We start from the raw sequence: 26,263 nt of genomic DNA on the forward strand, positions 1-26,263 counted from the left end.
TCAACTCAACTGTCAGGTTTTTGGTAAAAGCCTTTTTTTTTTTTTAACTTAATTTATGAACTACAAGATATTCCTAGCTCACCTTGTATTTCCCCTGCTCCCATCTGTAAATTTGTTTTTGACTAAAATAAATCATTGTTCTGATAAAAGAAATTAACATTAAAAAAATTTTGTTTACCTGTCTAATGCTGGGTTTAGATAAATAAAACATATTTAATATTTAAGATTTCTTAAGCAGATGATAAATTGTTTAGTAAAGTCAATCATAAAATAAAGGTATGTGCCTCTTGCTTTCTGATATGACTTGAATTACAAAGGATTTTCATTTTTTCCTGTTACTGAATTGTATAATTGATTTTAAAAAACAGGCTTTTGCCAAGTTAAAAATGAGGTGTAGGTGTATTTCATATGTGCAGTTTTTTTTGGATATTGTATAGATTAGATTTCTTGCTACTATTTTGGCTTGGACCATGAGAATAATTAGAATTAATCATTTGGGGGGTGTATATACATATTTGACAGAACTAGAAGAACAGACTCGCAAAGCTCTTGAGCTGGAGCAGGAACGGAAACGAGCAAAAGAAGAAGCAGAAAGACTTGAAAAGGAGCGTCGAGCTGCTGAAGAGGCAAAAACTGCTATAGCAAAACAGGCTGCTGATCAGATGAAGAATCAGGAACAGCTAGTAAGGAACCTATTTTAAGTCTATGTTAGAGAAGAAAAGTTTAAAGTACTAAATGAGCCTTCTGAAATTAAGTATTCCTTCTGAAAAATAAACCAAAGATATAAGTAACTTAATAACAAAGTGTTGGAAATAAATCAGAAAATTTTATTTCTGCTTAAATAAAACAGAATAACAGATTTTTTTCCCCCTATAGTTTATTTATAAATGTTGTCTTTTTTCCCTATAGTTTATTTATAAATGTTGTCTATAGCCAGCAAATGCTTCTCATTTGTCCAACTATCGTTTGGGCAGTTCTGTAATAAGCTAACTGGCATGTTTTGCTTTAGATAAATGCACAATAAATTTTTGCTCTTATAAAATAATTGTAGGCCATAATTAGTTGGTGGGTTTCTTGTTTATTTCATGGAAATGCATATCACAAGGAGTAGCCATGACACTTAGAAGATCCTGATTTTAAATATTGGTTCAGGTATTTACTTGTTATGTCTTTGGGCCTTTCTGAGCTTAGTACTCATCCTTTTGAAAAAGGAATAATGCCACCTTATAGAATTGTTGAGGAATCAAATGAAATTTGACAAAGTGCTCTTTAAACTAGAAAGCATTATATAATTATAAATTTTTCCTGTATGGTCTTTGGTAAATAGTTTATATTTATTGATAAAAGTTACAAACACAGCTCTTGGGTTATACATTTTAAGTTCCTGCTATGAAACAGAATTAACTATTTGCTTATAGAGTTAAAAAAAATTATTTGAGACTTTAAAGAAATATTACCATTTTTTTAAAATGGAAAACTATTTAAGAGAAGCATCGTATTAAAAGGGCCAGAGCATGCACATGAAAGCTTTGTTGACTTAACATGTCACAAGGTTACTGAAAATAAATTGTTTTTTAGTTTTGGTAATTTTATTATTTGTTTTAACCAGGCAGCAGAACTTGCTGAATTCACTGCCAAGATTGCACTCCTAGAAGAAGCCAAGAAGAAAAAGGAAGAGGAAGCTACTGAGTGGCAACACAAAGTAATAATTTGTTCATTTATTAGCATTTGTTTAATACTTATTTTGTACCCAACATTATGCGGAATTCTTATAGATGAATATAAGATACTGTTAGTTTAGAAGGGAAAAGATAATATATGTGTATGTATTTTGTAGTAAATATTAATCCCTTGATGTAAACTAAATACTTTGGAAACAGAACAATTATTAATTTCTGTGGGGTGAGATAGATATTGGGGAAACTTTAAAAGTTTATGCTGGGTCTTGATTAACAGGTCAGATTTTGGGGATAGAAAAGATTGGGTATGATTAGGGACCAAAAAGGTAGTTGTTCCAGATACAGGGGTATGAGTGTAGGAGCTATGGAAAGTATATGACCTATTTAAGGACAATTATTAAATGACAGTAAGTGAGCAAAGCTTAGAATATGAATTCAGAAATGCTGGGAGTTATGGCTGGAAAGTTAGATAATAGGGAATGATGTTGTGAAAGGTGTTACATGTCCTGCTAGGTAAGACGGGGGTTGAGTGGAAAGTGTCTGTGGATATCGGGCCCTGAACATTTCAAAAGACGATTATAACGTGATCATGTAGGATTTTATAAAATTAGAATTTAGAATGAAGGGTGGCTTGGGATAGTAGGTAGGACTAAAGAGGAGTGGAAAGAGTTGAGAGACATTTTGTGGTAGACTCAAAAGGGCATGGCAACCAAATAATTGAATATGCAGTTGAATTAGAGGGCTACAATGAAGATGACACTGAAATTTCTAATACGAAATCCTAAGTAGGTGAAATTGTTAATGTCTAAAGTAGGACCTGTGAAAAAAAATCGAGGTTTTAATTGGAGAGGTGAGAAATATATGGTATTGAAAGTTCAATTCAAACTTTAAATGATGCTAACTCTGAAATGCAACTATAAACATTTTTTATACTCAAAGTAGTGTATAGACCTGTGATTTTTCTACAATAAAATAGATGCTTACTAGGGAAAACAGTTTCTTTCACTTTTAAATTGTCTTTGTAGCAGTTTAAATTTCACTGAGAGGTATTTGATATATTTAGAATTATATGTTTGTATATAACATTTTGAAGGGACTAAAACCCTGTTAATCTGCCTGTTAACACTACTCTCTTTATTAGGATTGTATAGTTCCCTTATAGGGATGATTTATGAATTTCGGAGACATGTAACTTTTGAAAATAACATTACAAATACAAATTCTGTGATGTGCACACACATACATGCATGAACACACAAATCACGTTCCTGCAAACTAGGATCAGTACTGTAACTTCTTGCTATATATGCTTCCAGGGTCTTTTCTCTGTGTTTATATGTGTACACATTTATATATTTAAAAGGAGATCAAAACTGTACATACTCGTTTCCACTTCACTAAATTTTTATCTTTTCTAATATCAGGCTATATTCAGAATTTTCCAGTTGACCCAAAAAGCTTTTTGTAAATTTGTCAGGCCAGTGTACAAATTAGGATTTTTCATTGCATCTGTTTGCTTTTTTTTTTTGGCATGGGCAGGCACCAGCAATCAAACCCGAGTCTCCGGCATCGCAGAGGAGAACTCTGTCTGCTGAGCCACCGTGGCCTGCCAAACATCTATTTGCTTTTCAGTCTTTTTTAATTTAGGATAGTCAGTCCCACTTTTTATGATGATGACTTTTTGAAGAGACCTGTAAAATGTACTATTTCTCTTTTTGTCTGGTTTAGTCCTTGTGGTGTCATTTAGCTTGTCCTTTTATTCTCAGTGTTTCCTGTAAACTGGAAGTTAGTTCTGAAACCTTGAAGAATTCATGCTGAACATTGTTGGCTAGCAGGCATCATAGGTGGGACATCCATATAATGTATCATCCAACTGCAGACTTTTGAGAATGAAAGCACGTGTTATTAATAGTTAGACCAGGCCAACAGTGTAAAAAAAAAAAACTTTTCCAGGCAAAACAGGATGATATGATTACCTAAATCATTGGTGATGTTGGATACATCATGTTGTGTTATAATAGAAGACACTCACCATTTGTTATTTTAATTGATCATTGGATTAGAATAATGACAGTCTTGATTCCTCCATTGCCTGGTTACATTTTTCTCCTTTGGGCTAAAAAGTCATCTGTTAGATGTAGCATTGCAACCATTTCCCATCAAACATTTACATTGTAGTTTTAGCAATAAATGATAGTCTTTGCTAAAATTAATACTTTTATTTGGGTTTTCAAAATGATGTTTTCAATTCTGTTGCTCCTACCTACTAGCATTCAAATAGAGCTTTTATTAATAAGGCCTATTTTCATTACCCAGAAATATATTTTTTGTTTGAAAAGCGGGATACAGGCTTGATTTGTTCTTTTGGTTACCAGTTTTTTAAGTAATTTATTCATAAGCTTATTTTTAATAATCAGGCTTTTGCAGCCCAGGAGGACTTGGAAAAGACCAAAGAAGAGTTAAAAACTGTGATGTCTGCCCCTCCTCCACCTCCACCACCACCAGTCATTCCTCCAACAGAAAATGAGCATGATGAACATGATGAGAATAATGCACAGGCTAGTGCTGAATTATCAAATGAAGGGGTAATGAACCACAGAAGTGAGGAAGAACGTGTAACAGAAACACAGAAAAATGAGCGTGTTAAGAAGCAACTCCAGGTATTTAAAAATTTGTCATTGTATATATATATTTAAGTCATAACTTGTGTTTTCCTTATTAAGACACTTGTTAAAAAGGAATGTGTGATTTTTGGAAGTCTAATAATGAATGGCATTGTGATTGCTTTGTGAGTGCTTGACCTGCATTCGTATTATTTCATTTCCTACATTGAATGTACTCATCAGCAAACCTTTGTTAATTTTATGTAACTAAGTCTTAACTAGTAAGTTAATTATAGCTTGACCCATTTTAAAAGGCAGAAAGTTGTCCTAGTATTGTTAAAAAACAAATGGATTTAGTTTTAAAACACTAAGGTGTAGGTTGGAAACAGTGATATTTAGGATACTACCTTTTAAAAATCTCATGTCTGAGTTATTTAGATTTTATAATGGCAAAGGTTACTTGATTAGTTGTTCATAATTAGATGAGAGTTGAAAATGTTAATATTGTTAGAACTTTCTTTTCTCCAGAATTAGTGAAAGCTTTAAATATTAATAAATGAAAATGAGGTGATAATTACAAAATTTATTAACTGCAAATATTGGTATATTTATATTAAGACTTGGAGAAAGCCTCCCTTGTAGTATAAAGTTTAGTTCTTGCAGTACCATTACTCTGTAGCAGCTATATAGAACTTTTATAAATCATTTCAAGAATTAAATGGAAAGATAAACAAATATAGACTAGTATATAAAACATTATGGTTAAGTATAGAAATGAAAGACTATGAGTATTCCTCCCTAACCATTATTCTCACCATTACTGGAGGTAAACACACATACACACGCACACACTTTTAAGGGGAAGAGGTCACAGTAGAGATTTTTAAAAATTCAGAGATTTGGTATATATGTATTTTTGTGTCTTTGAACAGTTTTCCTAAGACTTTAAAATCTAAGAAAAAAATAATACGCGTATTTGTTATTTTTTATGTGTAGGCATTAAGTTCAGAATTGGCCCAAGCCAGAGATGAAACCAAGAAAACACAAAATGACGTTCTTCATGCTGAAAATGTTAAAGCAGGCCGTGATAAGTATAAGACTCTGCGACAGATTCGACAAGGCAATACAAAGCAGCGTATTGATGAGTTTGAAGCAATGTGAGAGCTGTTATTTTGCATACATGTTCTTCATAAGCTGAACCACCAACAGAGAAAAGCAGGCCTTTACAGATGTGATGGAATGCATCCCACCTTGCCAAAGCACTTATACCAGTTTGACTGTAGTAGCTAAAAGACAAATTTAAGGGGAGCTCTTCAACATTAAGGCAGCATGATGTCATGCTTCGTTTTTGGTTTCTTTTGGGCCAGGGAATGGCGAACAATGTTCCATCACCTCTTTTCACATTTTTCACTTTTCAGTTTTTTTTTCTGTTGGAGATTAACACTATCATGTCTGACAAATATGTGTGTGTGGTTTGAGCACTTTGAACGTTTTAAAGGATGATGGTGACTTAATGTTTAGATAATGCATTATGTTTTCCTTTGTCCCTTCCGATATTCTACCAGAATATATTTCCATACTCTCTCTCACTTATTTTCTCAGTATGCCCTTCTCATATCCTCCCAGGCAGGCCCAGAGTCACAATTTGGCCTTCAGACAGGTCATTGGTATTGTTTAAAATAAGGGTAGGCATGGTGGGCTGTCTTTGATCACTGTGTAGAAGATGGCTATGAATCATGAAAGAGAGTAGAACATTTTACTAAGTGTAGTGTGTGATTGGTGGTTAATTTTTTTAATTCCAATTTAATAATGTTATTGGAAATTTGATACTTCCTTAATTACAGTCATCTTTGAGAGATGAATTGTCTGGTGTTTCATCTTTGCAGTCCTTTGATGGCTTTCTTTGCCTGCAGATCCATAACGGTATAGCCAGCATGTAGTCGTTCCATAGGAGAATTCATTGATGAATAGCAATTGATCTGAAAGATTGGAATAGTACTCCTCTTTCATAGATTGATTCAGAAAAACGATGTTTTAATAAAAGAAAATACACATTTGTTGGTAACCGATTTTAATCATTAAGGAAAACCTGGACCTTTTTGGAAGGGCAGCACATGAAAACATTGATCCCAGGGAAGGGACAGTAATACTACCTCACTACTACACCTGCGATAACTGGTTGTTCATACATAATGGACACTGTAAGCTATATGTTTTATAATTCATAGTAATACTTTCAGTCATGAAGGAATATTTTTGAGACTTCATTTACCTTCAGAATATTTTAGAGTGCTAAATTTTTTAACTGCCTTTTTGTTGAGTTGAATTGTGGGACTCTGGTTTGTATTAAGCTCTCACTGGTATACTGTCTTTCTGGAGGGGTGTTTTATGTCTGAAAAATGTGTGTGTGTGTGTGTATGTGTGTATGTGTATGAAAGAGAGAAAAAGGGATGTTGCTGTTGTAGCATATGAAAAATGTCTACCTTCATTTCTTGAAATAATTACATAATCATTTTAGCATATTTGGTTTCTAAATCATTGTGCTTATTTTTTTTTACATCTCTAGAAATACTTAAATTTGATTTATTAAACCTATTTTAGAACTTTATAAATTTTAGTTGATATTAATTTCAATTACGTCTTACTGAAGAAATCTTTCCAGTTAACTTGCTCTAACATTTATATTGTAAAACATTTAGACTTGAAGATAAGGAAAGCCTTGTTTTCTCTGTGTGGTTCAGCTATTTTCAATTTGATATTATGCACTCAAATTTACAATTATCTATTGAAATTGCCATTTTATTGAACATTTTTCATGCACCGTAGATTCAAATTATGTCTGAAAATATCTCTTGTGCTGTTTTGATTTTGCTGACTTTAAAAAGATTAATCTGGGCAGAACATTATAAAAAAGAAAGGTTGTATTTAATATATTTTTGGGACTTTGTAGGACGAGAGGTAGCTGGTTAACCTTGAAGTGACTGTTGTACACTGGCCGTGCACATATTTCAAAACCCTATGGAAGAGACTTTCTACTTGCAGCACATCAGATGGTGGACCCTGTGATTTATGTTTTTTAAGGAATAAGTATTCACTTTTCCAAAGCATTAAAGCATTTGCCATTATAGATGAAAATCTCGTGTCCACTGGATTTGTATTAATTTTCCTCATTTTGAATTGTGTGCACTACCATTACTATAGCAGTTTGATATCAGTGTTGAAAAACTTCCAGTTATTTTTGCTGTTTATAATCTATTTGTAGATTAGGATTAAAATGGATTTAATCCATTCTAAAAGCTGTGTGAATTTTTTAAACAAGAACAACCATTTGTAATATGGGTTTTAATAGTGAGTAAACCAATTATAACTTTTATCATTAGGAGTTGAGAGCACATGTTCATTTAGCAATGTAAAAATGCATTAAGGAGTATGTGGTAAATTCCAGCAGGCTTTTGCCATTAGCATAATTTTGTGTTGTACAAATTAAGTTACAATTACACCTATAATTTTTGGATAACATCCATTGGTTAACAATAAAGTGACAAAAGCACATGCCTTCAAGGTCCACTGTTGTTATTTAAAATGGATTTCTTGCAGATTTCTTAAATATTATAATCTCTATTAGAGCCATGAATCATCGTATCTCAAAAATGAGATGTGGATAGGAAAAATTCCAAAAGCTTTATGTTCTGTTCCCCCAATTTTTATCTCTCTTGGTATGGAAGTATAGTGATTGCTAATTCTGTGGAAGGATTAAATCACTAAATTAAATAGATTCTTTTTGACAATAGAAAATAATTTAGAATCTCCAATCATTACTTTTAATATATAGTATTCAGTTTCTTTTTCTTGAGGATAGTTTTGTTGTTGTTGATTCATCTCACTATTAAATGCTACTGTTCTTTAAAGAAGTGTATTTATTTTAGTACATGTTTTTTTAATGCAACATTACAGAGCAGTTACTATAAATGCTACTGTTCTTTAAAGAAATGTATTTATTTTAGTACATGTTTTTTTAATGCAACATTACAGAGCAGTTACTATAAATCTAGAAGTTAATTGCCTTTTTAGAAGCTTCTTAAGAATTTTTAACATAAAGATTCTTCTAAGTGATAAATCTATTCTAAAAAGAGTCTTAAAAGCCAGGCGTCTTCTCAGTTTATAATAATATTTAACTGTCACTTTACTATTTCTTCTTATAAAGGGTAGTTGTTGATCTTTTTCTCTACTATCAGAAAAGCAAAGATAATTTTATATTATAATATTTGTCGTATCTAATTGAGTTTTTTTTTTTTTTTTACTTTAGTGACCAGAATTACCACTTTAAAAGTATCTTAGACTTTATTGGGACTCACTTCTGATCATCATTAGGAAAATGTTTTAATATTAATGTTGTGATTAATGAATCAAATATTCCCACCACTTTCTGTCCCAGTTTTGACCGTCTTGTTGATTAGTGATGTTTTAAGAAATGATGATAAGAGGAAACACTTTTTTAATCCCAAAACACACCATTCCATATATGCACTGTGTAAACAATTCATCTTTTTAAAACTAAAGCTTAAAACTAAGATAGAAGGAATTATTGCCTTTCATGTTAATTTACTGAACTGACAAGTAAGCCAAAGTTCGGTGTCTTTAATGGGAATAAGGGAAACCATTTTTATATGTGGAGCTCCACTGGTAGGCAGGTTCCTCTCTTTTAAATGAATAGAACTTCAGCATTCTCTTATTCTGTGCTTTATTTCTTCATTATTTTTTAACTATAAGATAGTATCTATCAAATATTCTAATACAGTCCATCATGTAGAATGGCAGTCTTATAAGTGCCTTTCAAAAACTTAGTGGATTGTACAGATGTTTGATAACTTCAGAAAATGTCAAGGCACTTTGACTTCTTCCATTCTACATTGATACCTTTAAAAAATTTGGTTCACATTAGCATTCTGTATCACAGTTTATCACATTCTCATCCTTGTCTTTTCCAATTAAATAATCCTAACTTCTGTTTTTTCCTTAGTGGACCTACTTTACACTTACACATCTCTTCGAATTTATCTATATCCATCTTTCAAGATTTTAATAACTACCATTTCCTTCTGAAAAGGTCCTGTTTTCCTGATATCCTCAATACTTAAACTCTATGATACAGTTTTCTGATTTGGGGTTACAGATACTGCTTTAAGTGCCTGCTGTATTCTAGGACTTAGTAGCAAGATTACAATGACCATGACCTTTTGTTTTGTCATATCTTGAAATATGGAGGAGCAACAAATAGAAAGTAATAGTTTAAGAAAGACATGGTAATACTAATTGTGGTAGTATTATTGTATCTTAGCTCTTAGATTATTTGCATTAATCTATTACAAATCAAGTTTCTTTTAAAATGGCAATATGATATTGTTGATTCATATTTATATGCCAGATTTTTCCCTGCTTACATCTAGCCAGTTGCTTCTATCCATGCAATTAATGTTTTTTCATTTTTATAACCCTGTCTTAATTATTTTTCAGTTTTTTTTTCAAAGAGAGGAATAGTTTATTACTCGGCACATAGTAGGAAAGCAGATTATTATTTTTCACTTTTATTTAATGATCATTTTAAAAATTTAGATTTCCTTTAATATTTATGAATGCCATTTAGTTTGCTTAAAAAAAAATAGTGATCCTACTGGTTTTAGCTTATTTGTACTAAGTCTATATAGCCAGGTGTCCATTTTCTTAGTAGTATATGGGATTAGAATTTTTGAGATCATTTATGTAACTATCCTTGGAAAGATGCTTTTGATAAAACCTGAATTTATTATATAGAAATTCTTCTTGAACCATTTTAATATATGCCATGATAATTATTTTTAGTTTTTCAACTTTAATAAGGTATTTATCTTCTGTTTAAGACCTAGAATGCATGTATGTCTTGGTCTCCTAAGGCAGTACCCCCACCCTCCTTTTCCTTTTGTTTACACTGAAAAGACTACAAAATTCAAGCACAGTATTCCATGTATACATTAGTCTTTTTAAAAGCTAAAGCTTGAAATTAAAAATAGAAGGAATTTCTGCTGTTAGCATTAATTTACTGAACTGATTAGTAAACCAAAGCTTGGCTATCTTTAATAAGAATAAGAAAACATTTAAATGTGGAGCTACATTTTTGTTTATATTGAAAAATCTACAAAATTCAAGTTTAGTATTCTAATACTATATGCCATCATTCCATTTATATAATTGTTTATTTTTATATTTCACTTCTGACTAAAAGATAGCACTTGTGTAATGCAGGAAACTACAACATAAGAAAGATCAATAGCAGTAAAGTTAGTGACTGATTGGAAATAAGAACACTCATATAGCTTTTTCAAGTATGTTCTCTGGAAAATAACTGAATTTTCATTTGATAGGTCAAATTTTAAACACTGGTCAGTAGTTAAAGATGTTCTAAAAGATAAAGTCCCTAATTTTAAATGTTTTTCTAACTTTCTAGGAAGACTGACTAACCAAGTATAGTAACTGGTGACATATCTATATCAACTATTGATGAGTTTAATAGGGTCGGGAGTTTGCAGTTTGTATCTCAACGGTTTTCAAAGATGAAAAATAGCTTTTGATGAAAAAGTATTACTGAAAATAGAGGCAGAGAGAAAGAGCTTATTATACTACCATAGTTAAGAGTCCAGAGAAGAAAAGTAGACTGTCCTGACTAGAATAGAAAATGTGAGTCACTGTGCAATGACTGTAAGATGGTAAAGATAAAGTGAGTTGGGCCAGAAGTTTATGGGGCTTCAAATCCTGTGCTGAGGTAGTTTAGTTTGATTTAAAAACATCCAGTGGCTTTGGGAGTGGGTATTTACAAAAGGAAACAATAACCAAACCTTGCTTGAAAATGAAAATTTGTGCTTCAATTTAAGATGGTACTAGAAAGCGCAGAGGATAAAGCAAGCATAATAGAAGAATTAAATATAATGTAGTTAGTCTGAAGAAAAGCTGGAGCCAATGAATTATATTATTACCTCCTGAGAATTTACAAGAAATATGTAGATGTAATTTGGTCTCAAGTTTACTATATGTAGCAATGTTTTTTTCTTCTTTCTTTCTTAAAGGACCTCTTTTGGGACACTTAAAACCTCCATTTCGGTTCCTTTATAACTTTTTGGGATCTTCATGACACAAGAAAAGAACTAAAAATTAAAAATATAAACAACTGGATTAGGTTCTAGATTCTGATTATAGGTTTTATAGTATCTTTTACACTTTAGCTTTTATAATTACTTTCATAATTCTGAATCAGATTGTTTCAAAACATTTCTCTGGAATCAGATAAGGACGCTTTTACTTCATTGTGTTGTCTTCTCAAAATATAATGCCTAGGGCCGGCCACGGTGGCTTAGCAGGTAAGGACGCTTGCCTGCCATGCCAGAGGACCCGGGTTCGATTCCCGGTACCTGCCCAAGTTAAAAAAAAAAAAAATATATATATATATATAAAATGCCTAACCATGGGTCATATCTGTGTACTTTGAATTAATGACACTTGTTTATAGTTGGAAAACTTACCTCAGAGTGGCACGTGTAACAACAGTTCTGTCAATCATTTTTCTGCTTCCAGATGATCCTAATAATGTACTTACTGCAGGAAATTTAAAGGGGTTTTTAAAAACGATTGACTAGTGTTCAGAAAAATATTCAATTATTTTGAAGGGATTGTATTCACCAGAACACAGCTCTGTGAAGATTATCTCAGGGCACGCACACACACTGGCTGTGGCAGTTTTGTATTATATCAACTTAGCTTTTGCTATTGCTGTGATTTTAATGCATCTGCTGAGGTCCAAATGACAGCTCACATTTTTTCCCCTCAGTTTTGTTTGTTTTTCCCCAGACAATTACAAACCCAAGCTAGTTCTTGATTTAGGCCAGAAAGGTTTTGTTTTTAGGTAGAAGGAATATTTTGGTAATCTCATTACAAGCTGACAATTTTTTCCCCACTAACTGAAATACAGTGACTTACTGTTGGTTTATAGATTAAATGTAGAATTTTACAACTGTTTAATTTGTGTAGTTTAAGAACACTCTGTACCAAGAGATAAAACCTTTCAATGTCTGCAAAAGGAATCATAATTCAGTGGTCTATTTGATTTATTTTAAATTATTTCATTAATATTTGTGAATGTTGCATTTGATGCTAATTCATTTGAATTTCTTAGAACATTTACATTGGTTAAACTATTATTTTTTCCGATAAGTATTAACATAATCTTAAAGTAATTGATAATAAATGTGCAAAAAAGTTTTTGTCAGCCAGTAAAATAAAATCATTGCCATTTAGTAATTTATATGCATTCTTAAGATAACGTGAGAGAATTCATCCATCTTGTATAACCCAGAGTACATGACAGTGTAAGTTTTTGATTTAGAATCCCAGAACCTAAGCCTTTGGATATAGTTGAAGGCACTGGGCCATATTTGCATTTTGGTGACAGCTGATATTTTAAGGATATACATAATGAATTTGGGGGATATCAACTGTATCAAATGTTTTACATAAAAATATATAGAAAATTTATTCATTGGAAAAGTAACTTTGCATCTTTAGAGAGGGTATTGGTTTTAAAATTTTTAGAATGCTCTAAAGCATTAACAAGACCGGAAGCAAGTACAATTACTGGATGAGATGTATACAGGTAAGAAAATGTTCTCTGCCATTTCTTATTTTTGAGCCCTTGTGCTTTAGCTCTTAGACATTAGAAATTTAAAAGGTGTTCGGTTTCAAGGTGTTATATAAAATAAGTACAGAAATAGGAGGCCTGGAAGCATTGCTTTTATTCCCTTTCCTTAATGTAATGACTAATACTTGTATACATACACATTCTTAGAGCCATTCATTCTTTCACTGATTTACAGAACAATTGTTACTTATGTATGCATGTATGTAGAGTTGTGGGAGATAGGTGGGATCCTATGACTAAGTCAAGGAAATTCTAGTTAAGTCAGGATGTTGACACATGGACACAGTTAAGGTATAGAAAGTAGAAAATACCAGAGGAATCTAGAGATAAAATGTGCAAGATTTAGAGAAATGAGAGGTTTCTTAGTAGATGCTAGTTAGCAAACAAGAAACATGATTTTGATTTGATTAATAAGGCTGAGAAATGTTTTCATTTGAAAATTATAACAGCTAGGGAACATTAAGTTATAAATTCATTAGTAGGCAGACTAGATAATATTTTAGGTTTGTTACTTAGGTTCTCTGCCCCTAAGGAATTGAATGTTCTTTAATATCAAATATCATAAATGTTTCTGGTTTTCGTATAATATAGTCTATTGAATAAAGCCATTTTCGTTTTATAATAGTCCATATTAGAACAGCACATATTGAAATGTAATTTAATGTTATTTACTTAAATTTTTCTTCCAACCTTTTTGTTAGCTACTATATTTAACTTGCCATTAAGTTTCTTGCTTTTGACCACAAATTATTTTTCTGCTTTAGGTAAATATCAGGATATGTTACCCCAGGCAGTACAGGTAGAATTTCTTTGCAAGCACTGGTTGTCTGTTGGTTTTTATAAGTATATAAAAGTGAATTTTGCCTCTACTTTTTTTTCCCATTTAAGTAGTAATATATGGTTAAAGCTCCTTTATAAGAAAAGTAGGAAAATTGGGTAGATTTCAGTACTAGTGGTTAATAAGAGGGAGGGATAAGGGGCATGGGATATATGGGTTTTTCCTTTTATTTCTTTTTCTGAAGTGATGCAAATGCTCTAAAAAGGATCATGGTGATGGATATACAAGTATGTGATGATATTGTGAGCCATTGAGTGTATACTTTGGGTGGACTGTGTGCATGAAGACATCTCAATAAAAATATTTTTAAAAAACATAAAAGTAAGCACTACTACATTTCATAAATTGGATTTCTGTATATCATGTTTACTTAAAAAGTGATACAGCTATAAGTCAGGGCCCAGTGAAGATCTGCCAATAATTAAAACGTCTCAGAATTTTTTAACCTATATAATTAGAAAATGTTATTTTTTAAAATAAGTAAATTAAGTGTATATTTTCCTAAATACACTTTGGTAGCTTTTTTTAATTTTTAATTTTCTTTGGTTACCCTTTCTACAGTGCTTATAGTTTTCATTTACCTACTTTGTTAAAATGTTGCCATTTTAACAAATGGTTCAGATGATTGCAAAATGCTTTAATAATGTAAGATGCTTTATTAGCAAGATACCCAACAGCAACTGTATTTCAAAGAAATTTGATTCTACAAGTTTTTAATTTTTTTTTTTTTTTTACATGGGCAGGCACTGGGAATCGAACCCGGGTCCTCGGGCCAAGTTTTTAATTTTAAGGAGGTAGATTAACTTAGTATTTTTTGAATGTAGCCTCTTCCAGGTAATGTTCATCTTTACTAAAACTAAAATTATAATATATCCATATTTTAATTTTTAAAAATTATCATCATCATTATTATTTTTGCACGGGCAGGCACTGGGAATTGAACCCAGGTCTCCGGCATGGGAGGCAAGAACTCTGCCTGCTGAGCCACCGTGGCCCACCCCATATTTTTATTTTAATTCAACATATTAATGTGATCTTTTCGAAGTCAAGGAAATAGCCTTTCATTTCAGACCTTACATTTTTTAAATCAACTATTGCTCTTATGCCTATGAAAGCATTGATGTTGTTCTTAAAAGATTTTCTTGGGTTTCAAGTATTTTTTGAATACAGCCTAGATTTGTTTCAAAAGTGCTACTGATATTTCTCATGTTAACCAGATAAAAAGAACAGTAGTCTTAGTGCTTTGCATTCTTCTTTCCGTCTTACTTCCCTGAGATTCACACCAGATTCTAAGCCTGTGTTTTAGAGAGACCAAGAAGGGATTTGGTCCTTAGTCTATAATGGTCACCATCTTTGCATTGCTCGTTAAGCCACTCAGTGCTGTTGAGTTCTGATTCCTGTTTCTACGCAGTTATTCTGGGCATGCTCAGACCCGGAAAACAGTCGAAGTTCAGACTCAGTAGCCCACTGCTCTCCCTAATCTGTGGGTGCAAGGATTCTTTGCCAGATCCTACGGCTTCTTTAGCAAATGTTTTGTACAAAAGACATTTAAATCTAGGTCCTGTCACTTCTGAGCACGTTAGATTCATAGTCAGTCTGATTGGCATCCAGGGAGTCTTTGTGAGGTAGCACAATGTAGAGGTAATTCACTGGGTTCCGGAGTCCCAGATCTGGCTTTGAATCCTCCCTCTGCCCTTTTCTAGCTGTGTATGTGACCTTGAGAAGCCACTCAGCCACTTTGAGCCTGTGTTCCCTCATCTGTTAAATGGGAGTAACATTATTGATCTTGTGCACACTAATTGCAAAGTCTATAATACTTTGTTTATAGCCTGGCATATTGAGGTGTTAATAAATAGTACTTTCTGTCATTTAATCTGTCACTGTTGTGGGTATCAGTATAGGTATTCAAGTCCTTTGGATTCCATTTTTAATGTCTCCTGCTTAAGGATTTTACTTGTGATTTTCTTATAAGGTGTTTTTCAGCATATGTTTATTGAGTGTTTACCAGACCCTGTTCTAAGTACATAGAGACAAATAAGACACAGTCTGTCCTGCACAAGAAACAGTTTACAGTTTACTATCAGTAAGACAAAATAAATAATTGAAGTGAGGTTCCCTCTGCAATCTCTTAATATTGGAGTGTCCCAGAGCTCTCAAGTCTGCTTTATCTACACTTGCTCCCTTAGTGATCTTATTGTCATTGCTTTAAATGCCATCTGTATTCTGGAAACATCCAATCTAACTATGAATCTGTTGAATCAGCATTTTAAATATATAATATATCCAAAATACGATCACTTCATAGTTCACTACAGCTATCACCCTGATCCACACACCAGGATTGCTTAGATTATTACAAGAGCCTTCCCGTTGGTTTTCTTGATTCCTGCTATTTTCCAGTCTGTTCTAAAGACAGCAGCCTGAGAAAGACTTTAAAACGGTAAGCCAGATCATGTCACTTCTCAAAATCCTCTAGTAGTTTTTCCATCTCAGAGTAGAAACCATATCCTTCTCAATGACCATTCACTGCTCAACTCAGTCTTGTTCCCTGTAGCTCTGGTATCTCATCTGCTGCTTACCACGTCTCTTAACAAAAATTTGCTTCTGTGTTATTCTTTAAACCTGCCAGGCTTACTCCTGTTACCTTAGCCTGGAATTCTTTTTTTTTTTCCATAAGTTTTCATGATTCATTCCCTTGCCACCCTAGGTTTTTACTTAAATGCCATCTCAATAGGCCTCCCCTTATCCTACCTATTTCAAATTGCACCTTCTCCAGGGATCCCTATCCATTTATCTTCTTTATTTTTCTTTATAGCATGTATTTATTTTATCTATTTATATATTTTTTGTCTGTCTTCTCCCACTAAATATAAGCTCGATGAGGGCAGGAATTTTACTGCTTTGAACACTGATTTATTGCTCAGTATTAAATGAATGGGATGCATGAAATCTTGAGAGAACAGAAGGAAAGCACCCAGTCTTGTAGGTTTTCAGGGAAGGCTTTTTGTAGTTAATCCCTAAACCAAATCTGTAAAGATGAGTGAGTCTTAATTGGGTAGGCAAAGATAGGAAAGCTATTCAGATAGAGGAAACTACATATGCAAATACATCAAAGTACAAAAAGATGTAGAGTTTGCTGGAATTGCCAGTGTTTGTATTGCACAAGTGTGAAGTTTGAGATCCAGAAGATAGTGCCATGAAATACTGGAAAATCATAAAGAGGTTACAAGTTTGGGTGTGCCCATAATGTTTCTTTTTGGACAGTTTGAGTTTTGGAATGTCCTATGAAATTTCCCAATGAGAAAGTGTAAAGAGAGAAACACTAGCTTAATACAGAACCTTGGTGAGCTTAAGTAGTTAGGTGCAGGCAAAAGAAAAGGAGTGTCTTCAGGAGAGACAATGTTAGGAACACGAGGAAAGATAACTGCCACAAATACTGCAGGACAGAATTGAATAGCCTGTGTGACCAGTAGTGTCACATGAAAAAGGTCTATCAGGTTATTTAAAATGTGCACTATTTTTAGCAAAAAGAAGGTATTGAAAAGAGCAATTTCTTTGGAATAAGAATAGTTTTCCTTAGTTAACTGTAGAGCATTTTCTGGAAACTTTTCCCCAAATCTCCCCGTAATTCTTTTACTACCAAAGAACAGCAAAGTGCTTTTTCTCCAGTGTCCTTTGTCATCTCCAGATGCCTGAAGCTGACATCCTTTGGCATGAACCCCACCACTTCCCATTCCTCCTCAAGGCCAAGAGATTTTTATGTCTTGTAAAGTGAAAATCTGTTCCAATATTTACCTTTTAGGGATGTTCCAAGTGGTACTTAATCCATTTATATAATTAATTCATTTATTAAATGTTTATTAATTGCTTGAGTTAGGTCCCCAGGATTCAGAAATAACCTAAAACATCATCCATAATCTAGAGAGGGAAACAGGAGAGTTAAAAAATAATTATATGGAAATGAGAGAAGTAAACGAGATTCTTACAGAGAGAAAGGGAAGCAACTAACCTCTTGCTCATATCTCCGAGACTAATTGTGGTTGTCAACAATTTCTTCAGGAAAAGTACCATTTTCCCTGTGGCTTCCCTTGAGGGCTGAGGAACACCTCACTGGATATTCTATGGTGGTCTCAGTGCTGTTTGCACTGGGGCTCCAGGATAAAGCACACCTTAGGAGTAATTTCCAGCGTTAGAACTGGGACATCAGCTATATGAGCAGAGGCTGATGAGGTAGGAACTAAAGCTGGTTCGGTTCCAGAGCTGAGTAAGGGGCAGTGTTAAGTAGTAAATAGGACTGGTGGGGCCGTGGGTTAGGAAAGTCCATTTATACAGGTTATTCCAGAGGCCTCAGAACAGGTTAAGATCTATTTTATATTTGTTTTGGAGCTGCTAGGGGACCTTTGGTCGGAGGAATCCTTCTGTTTCGTCATTTGAGTATTATAGTGCCTAGCTACTACCTTCCAGGTACTGTACTAGGCATCAAGAATATAATAGTGAACAAGAGTATGTCCTTCCCCAAATAGACTTACGTCCATAGGAAAAAAACATAAAATACAAGTTAAAGAATAGTCCAAATGTTGCAAATTGTAGTATTAGGTCGAGTAATGTAAAATTGCCAATATTCAACTGTCTCTAGCCTGTAACTGCAGCAAACTATACTATGAAAGAAACAAGGGGACTAAATGGGAAACTATGGGGTTATAATCAAGGATAGAAAGGTCAGAAAGTCTGTGTGAGGTGCTGGCATGTAAATTGCCACCTAAAGGAACAGGCAGCTAGCTCCTCCTCTTATTTAAATCAGGATAATAAATGCAATTGCCAAAGGGACTTGGGGCTACACAGGGTTGCAATTGCTTAGAGAGAGGATACCATTTCCTAATTCACATAAAGATGTCATACGTGTACCATTTCCTAATTCACATAAAGATGTCATGAGTGTACCATTTCCTAATTCACATAAAGATGTCATGAGTGTACCATTTCCTAATTCACATAAAGATGTCATGAGTGTACCATTCCCTAATTCACATAAAGATGTCATGAGTGTACCATTCCCTAATTCACATAAAGATGTCATGAGTGTACCATTCCCTAATTCACATAAAGATGTCATAAGGGCTACAGACACACTTGAAGACAAGTGGCTGAATAATTTTCATTTTACACCTGAGAAAACATGCTCTGTAACCTACCCAAAGGTGACCATAACGGTGGAGTCTGCATTTTAATTTTGGATTTCTTTGAATTGGAAACATATCCTTTCAACTGCACAATGCTACTTTCCCAGGTTACATGGCAATGCTCTTTGAAGGATTTTCTTGTCTACATAACTCAAAGTGAATATAACCATTAATTTAGAGGCCAAAGAAGAACATTTTAAATATTAAATTTAAGTCGAATGCAGAGTAGAAGTGATCTGAAGATCAAATTACATCAAACAGAAGACCAGGCTCATTCAGCTCTATGAAATATGATTTACTCTGGTGAAAAAAGCATCCTTAAGAAAAAATGGAATGTTAAAGTCCTTGAAACCAAAAGAAGATCTATGCTCAAGAGCTCTTAGTAATTTATAGGAAAATGAAATTTGAGAAGCAAAGATGGATGTAGATAGACACAGCCTCTTCCAATAGGTGTTAAATAAAATATTTAATGAACTTCAGTGATGTCTCCTGAGCCTAGTGTGGGAGAAATTCAAGAGCCCAAGGATCAGAGGGAAGGAGGTGAATTTCAGCAAAAGTGTGTACGAGAGCCAAGGAAGAAGGTGGCCCTAAGAGGGTGGGAAAGAAGGCAACATGTAGCATTTGAGACAGGCTTGTAGTCTAATTTAACCACCCGAGTAAATATCTGTAGGAGGAGAATGTTAAATTAGCTTTCAGAACTGAATGTGATCATTTTTCATTAAAATTCACCAGTCAGTTCTTTTGTCACTTAATAGAATATTTAAAGAGAGAGCATAATGAATACCATTTTCCAGATGCTGTATGTGGGTTATTTGATTTATTTGTAGGTAAAGATTAATCTTACTTTCCTGATAATTCTTGGAACTATTAGATTTTTGTCCATGGAATTAAAGTGAAAATTGAAATTGCATTCTAAGCAGTAGAAAACCACCATAACTACTTGTATTTTGCTTAAGAGATTCTAAAATATTAGAAATATTAAATATTTTAGACTTTGTGAACCAAATAGTCTCTGTCGCAGCAACTCAGCTCTGCTGTTGTGCAAAAGCAGCTGTAGACAATATGTGAACGAATGACTCAGGCTGAGTTCCAAGAAAACTTGATGTACACTAAGATGTGAACTTCATATAATTTTCATGTGTTATAAAATGTTTTCCTTTTGACTTTTTTCAACCATTAAAAATATAAAACCATTATCAGATCTCAGACTGTGCAAAAACCAGTTGGCAAGGTGGATTCACTCCACAAGCTGTTGTTTGCTGACCCTGAATTAAAGGATTGAACAGTCACATTCTTTTAAGCACCAGTGGTGTGGCTTTCTCATCTGTCTAGAGTTTTGATGTGATCATAGATGGGCTGGGGGAGGGGGCAGGTCTTATTTTGTTATAATAAAGGGGTTGCCTTAGATATTTGAAGAAATTTCAGCAGTGGCTCTCAATCTAGTATGCATCAGAATAACCTGGGGAACTTGATTACCCAGCCCTCTCTCTTTCTGTTTCAGTAGATATGATGTGGAGCCCAAGAATTCCCATTTCTAACAGGTGAGGCTGATGCAGCTGTTCTGGTACCATATTTTGAGAACCACTGAGTTCGTGAGCTGGGGCTGCCCAACACTGGAAATAATACAGTTGTTTCTTTTACTCAGTGTCTTTACAGTAACTACTGACTTTTCTACGTTGATGATTGTTTTGAGACCTCAAAAATTGTAATGGTTCAAAGACCAAAGATAACTGGAACCAAATTTTAACCCTTACCATCTATTGTACTATCTTTCTTTCATCACTTTCTGGCTGTTCTTTTAAACAGTAAAAACTAGAGATTGTTTTACAACAGCATTAGGCAAGAAAATGGGCCTAGAAGAAATATAAACAAACAAATAAATACATAATATATATTAATTTAATACTCATGTATCAGTTTAAAAATAGTACATTCCCAGTAACTTTGGCATTCCATACTCCTCTATCAAGTCATCCTCTTCTTTGACTTGACTATGTATGTATCCATAAGCAATACAATCAGTATAATTTTCAGTTTTGCCTGTATTATGAACTTCATTGTATTAATAAAGTTGACACATTCGTTTTGATGGAAAGGGCTGTGGTTCATTCATTTTCACTTCTGTGAGAGTGTATCCATTTTATGAAAGCAGGGCAGTTTGTTTATCCATTCCTCTGTTAATGGACATTTGGATCGTTTCCAGTATTTTGTTTAAAAATTTAGAAACAATGTAGCTATAAATATTCCTGTAAATGCTTCTTAGTGAATATGAGCAATAGTATCTCCAAGGAAGAGACTTTTGGAAGGAAATTGTTGTTATAGGGGCATTTTCAGTTTTACTATGTAAACTTCAGATTGTTTTCCAAAGTAATTTAGCCAATATATTTCCTATCAGTAAGCTTATAACTTCCTGTATTCTACATCTTTATATTTGAAGTCACTAGACTTTTAAAATCTTCGCCAATTTGATAGATTTTAAATAGTATCTTGTGCTTTTAATTTGCACTTGCTTGATTACTAATATGATTGAAAATTTTTCTATCTTTGGGTCTTTCATGTCTCTCTTTTTGAAATAACTGGGTTTTTCTTTTTTTGCCTATTTACTACTAGTTTATCTTGAGCTAATTGATAATTTATATTCTGTTTTACTAATGTTTTGACATTTAAATGTTTTACAACTACTTTATTCCATGTAGTGCCAAATTGTCCTTTTGCATTTTTATAGTTTTTTAATGAATATAAGTTTTAAATTTATTGCTGATTAATTTTTAAATCTTTTCTCCTCTGATTTTGTATCTTAAGAAATTCTTTCTTCATCAAGATCATGAAGGTATTCTAAAATTTTGGTTTCTTAAATTTTCTTCTAAAAGTTTGGTTATTTTTACATTTACCTTTGGTCCAGCTAGAAACAACTTTTGTATATGATATGAAATACAGATCCAATTTTATTTTTCTCCATATTTGGATAACTAATGTCTTAATACTTTAACAGTTCATCTGTTCCCCACAGATCTGCAATGTTACCTCTTTCCTATACCAAGTATGCACCTGTATACTCTCCATTCCGTTCCTCTGATCAATGACTCTATCCCTGTGCCAGTACCATTCTGTCTTAATTATTATAGCTTAAGCTTTATAACAAGTCTTGATATAGAGCTTCCTTTAAAAGCCTTCCAACCTTTTTTTTTTTTTTACAGTAAAGTCTTGGCTAGTTTTTGCCTTTTGTTCTTCTACATAACTTTTAGAATTAGTTTAAATTGCATGGGGGGGAACTTTGAGGGCTTTTGATTAGAAATGTATTAATAGACTAATTTGGGAGGAAATTCCATCTGTACAATATTAAGTATTCCTGGTCATGAATATATTCTATCTCTCCATTTTTTGAAATCTTCCTTAATTCTTTTCAGTAAAGTTTAAATTTTTTTCCATTAAGATTGTATTTTTCTTTGGTTAGATTTATTTTGAATACCTTTTTTGTTTTGCTATCTTTATAGGAGTTACATTTATAAATGATTTGTAGCTAGTGTATGAAAATGAAATTGATTTTTCTTTGTAGATCTTATATTCGGGAACCTTGCTTAATTCTTATTTTTTCTAATAATTTGCAGTCTTTGGGCTTTCTACATAGATTATCATCACCTGCAAATAAGGACACTTTCCAGTCTTCCCAATCCATATAACTTTTACTTTTTTTTTTTTGTCTGAGTTGGCTTGACTGGAACTTCCAGTACAGTTTTTGAGTATAACTAGTGATAGAGAAAATTCTTATATCTGTTTAAAGAAGAATGCATCTAACATTTTACTTCTAAACATATTTGTTTCAGGTTTTGGGGACATGCCCTTTATCAGATTAATGAAATTCCCTTTTATATCTAAGTATATTTGGAGCTTTCTTTTTTTTAATAAAGAGAGGGTTTTAAAATTTATCAAATGCGGGGTTTTTTTTGTATATATTGAGATAATTGTGTTTTTGTTGTTGTTGTTATACAGATTTAGAGAAATAGATTTTCTAATGTTATATCAAGTTTGCATTCCTGGGATAATTTGATTGATAAATTGATTGATAATTTGATTGATAACTTATGCTTGGTGTTCCAGAAATCCTGAATCACCTGTATTATGAATATCCTACGGTATGATTTGTATGTATCCTCCTCCCTCTTCAGTTGTTGCTTCTGATGTCAACAAAGGTATTCTAGTCTCATGCCACCCCCTGGTGGCAAACCTTGGAAATTTTTGACTTGATAGCTCTACTTCCTTTCTTTCCCTTTAAGGAAAATGTATACATGTAATTTCCTTTATCACTGCTAAACCTTTAATTCTATTTTCTTTCTTGTACTTTACATATATCTGCCTTATTCCTCCCTACTTCTTTCTCTTGCTCTTCAAATTTTCTCAGTATACTTCTAAGGAACATTCTCTTTTCTTTCCTTTTCTATTTCTCTCTCTCTTTGTTACTTCCTAAGTATAAATCTATAGATCTTGGTTAACCATGGTATGAAGTGCTGGTGACTAAGCAAAAATACAGTTATATGTTTTGAAATTAACTCTGAATTAACAAAGTGCCATGTCTTCTAATCTTCATAGTTCTTGAAATTGCTTAAAATTTCCTTTAAAATTTTCTTAAATTTCAAGTATTTAATCATCTTCTGATTAATTCTGCCCAGTTTAACATCAAACTCAAGTATTTAAGAAAACATTTTTAAACTTTTAGCAAGTTTCATTGTTTGTGTTCCTTTATTAGTACCTCTGTCAAATTTTAGGTTTCTTTTATATTTTATTGGAAAGACTCAGGTTTTCATTATGGATTAAACTGCCTGGAAACTGAACCACCATCCATAACATTGTTTCTATGGGAAATAGCCACTATAGATGCCCTTTTGGAACAGCCTTTTTATAAGATTGAGACTGCCAGTAACTGCATTTCTAATTGTGCAACCCACTAGTACAGAAATACTGTAGGCAGTATTCTCCTCAGTCAGGAAACTGACACATGGCTAAGCTTCAGCAATTTCCTGTTGAGTTAATCCTGACTTTGTTTTTGGTATTTCTAAGGGCTGCATCTGAAAATGGCAGGTGAGTCAGCTGAAGACAGACTGACCAGAGAAAATAGGGCTGAAACTGATTCCTTTAACTACTGCAATGCCAGCATGGCTACAGGGGAGGTAGTTTTCATTGTTTGTTTGTTTGTCTTAACCCACCTGTTTTTAAGCAGGCAGGTATAGTGCATTGAGAATTTGCTTGTTCAAAGATAGAAATTATTTCAAAGTAAATTCTACAAAGTATTTTGGGTCTATAAATCTGGTTTGTGCCAGATGCTAAGAGAGTCTAGATCAATTAAGAGAGAACCTCCAATAACATATAAAATCTGTCTTTGGCATTGTCTGACACAAAGCTCTGGTGCTTTGAGACCTAGCTTTGAGGCTCATTATTCTTATGAAACTGATTAGTTTGTATAGAGTTTGCAACAAATATTAGAATTCTAGCATCTATTTAAATGGAAGATTTAAAGTGACTTTTATTTCCACATTTTAATGGTTAAATTTCTGAAGTGGACACACAAAAAAGAGGTTAAAGATTAAGAGATTACTTGGGAAAAAATTAAAAAAAAAAAAAGATTACTTGGTCAATTTGGTGATCCAGCAGATCCTACATAATTCAGGGTGAAAAAGGTGTTCCATGCGTTCTGAACTGCCGGGCAGGCAGGCCCACCTTTCCATTCAGCTTCCTTCAATGTTCTGTTAAATGCTTTCTAACCTCTTGATGTCTCTTTTGAAAGGTGGGGACCCAAACTGTATGCATTGTTCCAGATGCGCTCTTGCCAAAGCAGTATAAAGCAAATGTAACAGGAAGGAAACTCCGTCCCTCCCTCCCTCACTAGGTAAGTACAACTGGCAACTGTGGCCAGGGCCAGCCCACCTTCCCATTGGACCTGTCACACTTTTCTACTGCCAGGATGCTGTTGGGACCACGTAAAACCTCAAGTCTGTTCAGCTACAATCTGGGGCCCTCAATTTAGTTAAAAGAATTCTGAGTCCTAGGAGCTGACCAAGAGCAACCCCTCTCCATCCCCTCCAGGTTCTTTCTTAATTGTTTACATTTCCATATTGGGCTCTTCCTCAATCAAGAACATCTTCCTCCAATTTAATAGTTTTGAGGTCAGAGTTTATTAAAATGAGATTCGGTCTGTAATCTTGGCGAGTTGATCAGCCATGCTACTTTAGAATGTTTTCAAAAAGAATATCTTTTGTTGAATGAGAATAAAAGTATCACAGTGCAAACTCACAGATGTGATATTGTATTCTGTTGGAACATTTATTTCCTTTTCTTTTTTTTAAATTCAGATATACTTAAAATGAAAGGCACATAAACATTGAGTAAAAGAATTCCAGAACTCGTTTGTATGCCAGGTTAATTTTGTATTTTGCATTGACACCACTGTGGTAATATTTCAAAATAATTGAGCAGCATAATTACTATAATATGTTGTTTTTAACTTCCTTAATTTCTTTGGCCAAAACTGTTTGGATCCATCCCATTTCTAAATAAAATCACAGCAATGCAGATTTTGAATGCACATTTGAGTTCACCCAGCATATTGATTAAGCCTCCCAAAGTTCTAGAAGCCTAATTTTAGCTATATGTGAATACAATTGAGGTAATACTTTAATATGTAGAATAAATATCTGTTATAGCAATATAAATTTTAGACTGTGTCATGTAACATCAAAAAAATAGTCATACGTGTTCACTTTGGGTGGGGAATTTTTAGAAACAATTTGCTGCTTTGGCCTTGAATTTTGGATTGCTCTGAAATGAGCATGTGAAAATCTCTCTGACATCCACTGATATCACCAAAAATTTCTCATTGTTTCAGAATAAAATTGATGGGCCTTTAACATATCCATCATCATTTGCTCTCACTCGTTTTGAAAAGGGTGTAGCTGATTGTGAATTCATGGTATCCAGTTAGTCTCATTCTTGGTATTTGGAATAAAATCCTAGGTTAAAACATGTTCTTAATATTGCATACATTGTCACAAACAGTATGTTTTTTAGCTGTTTATTTTTTTTGTATGCTGTATGGTAGGGATCATATTTCATTCTTTTTCCATGTGAGTGTCCCATTATTGTAGCACCACTGTTGAATTTTTATTTGTTTGGTTTTTTGTTTGCTTGTTTTATTGGCAAGTGCATGGGCCAGGAATCAAACTTGGGTCTTCCACATGGCAGGGAAGAAT

At 33.3% G+C, this 26,263-nt stretch overlaps 1 protein-coding gene across 4 annotated transcripts in view; it reads left to right on the forward strand.

Moving 5' to 3' along the window:
- Positions 1 to 25,000, forward strand: part of RDX (radixin) — a 149,956-nt gene extending 124,956 nt beyond the window's left edge. For 3 of the 4 annotated variants that reach the window (XM_077113027.1, XM_077113026.1, XM_077113028.1), the window contains 4 exons: positions 523 to 683; positions 1,610 to 1,702; positions 4,097 to 4,339; positions 5,279 to 7,834. In XM_077113027.1, the coding sequence (XP_076969142.1) occupies positions 523 to 683; positions 1,610 to 1,702; positions 4,097 to 4,339; positions 5,279 to 5,443 (662 nt within the window). In that variant the 3' untranslated portion in view covers positions 5,444 to 7,834. Of the gene's footprint in view, positions 1 to 522; positions 684 to 1,609; positions 1,703 to 4,096; positions 4,340 to 5,278; positions 7,835 to 24,801 lie in introns of those variants that run through there. The other variant, XM_077113030.1, reaches the window with a different exon arrangement.
- Positions 25,001 to 26,263: the final 1,263 nt, after the last annotated feature.

This window comes from Tamandua tetradactyla, chromosome 8 (assembly GCF_023851605.1).
Source record: "Tamandua tetradactyla isolate mTamTet1 chromosome 8, mTamTet1.pri, whole genome shotgun sequence".
NCBI classification, from domain to species: Eukaryota; Metazoa; Chordata; class Mammalia; order Pilosa; family Myrmecophagidae; genus Tamandua; species Tamandua tetradactyla.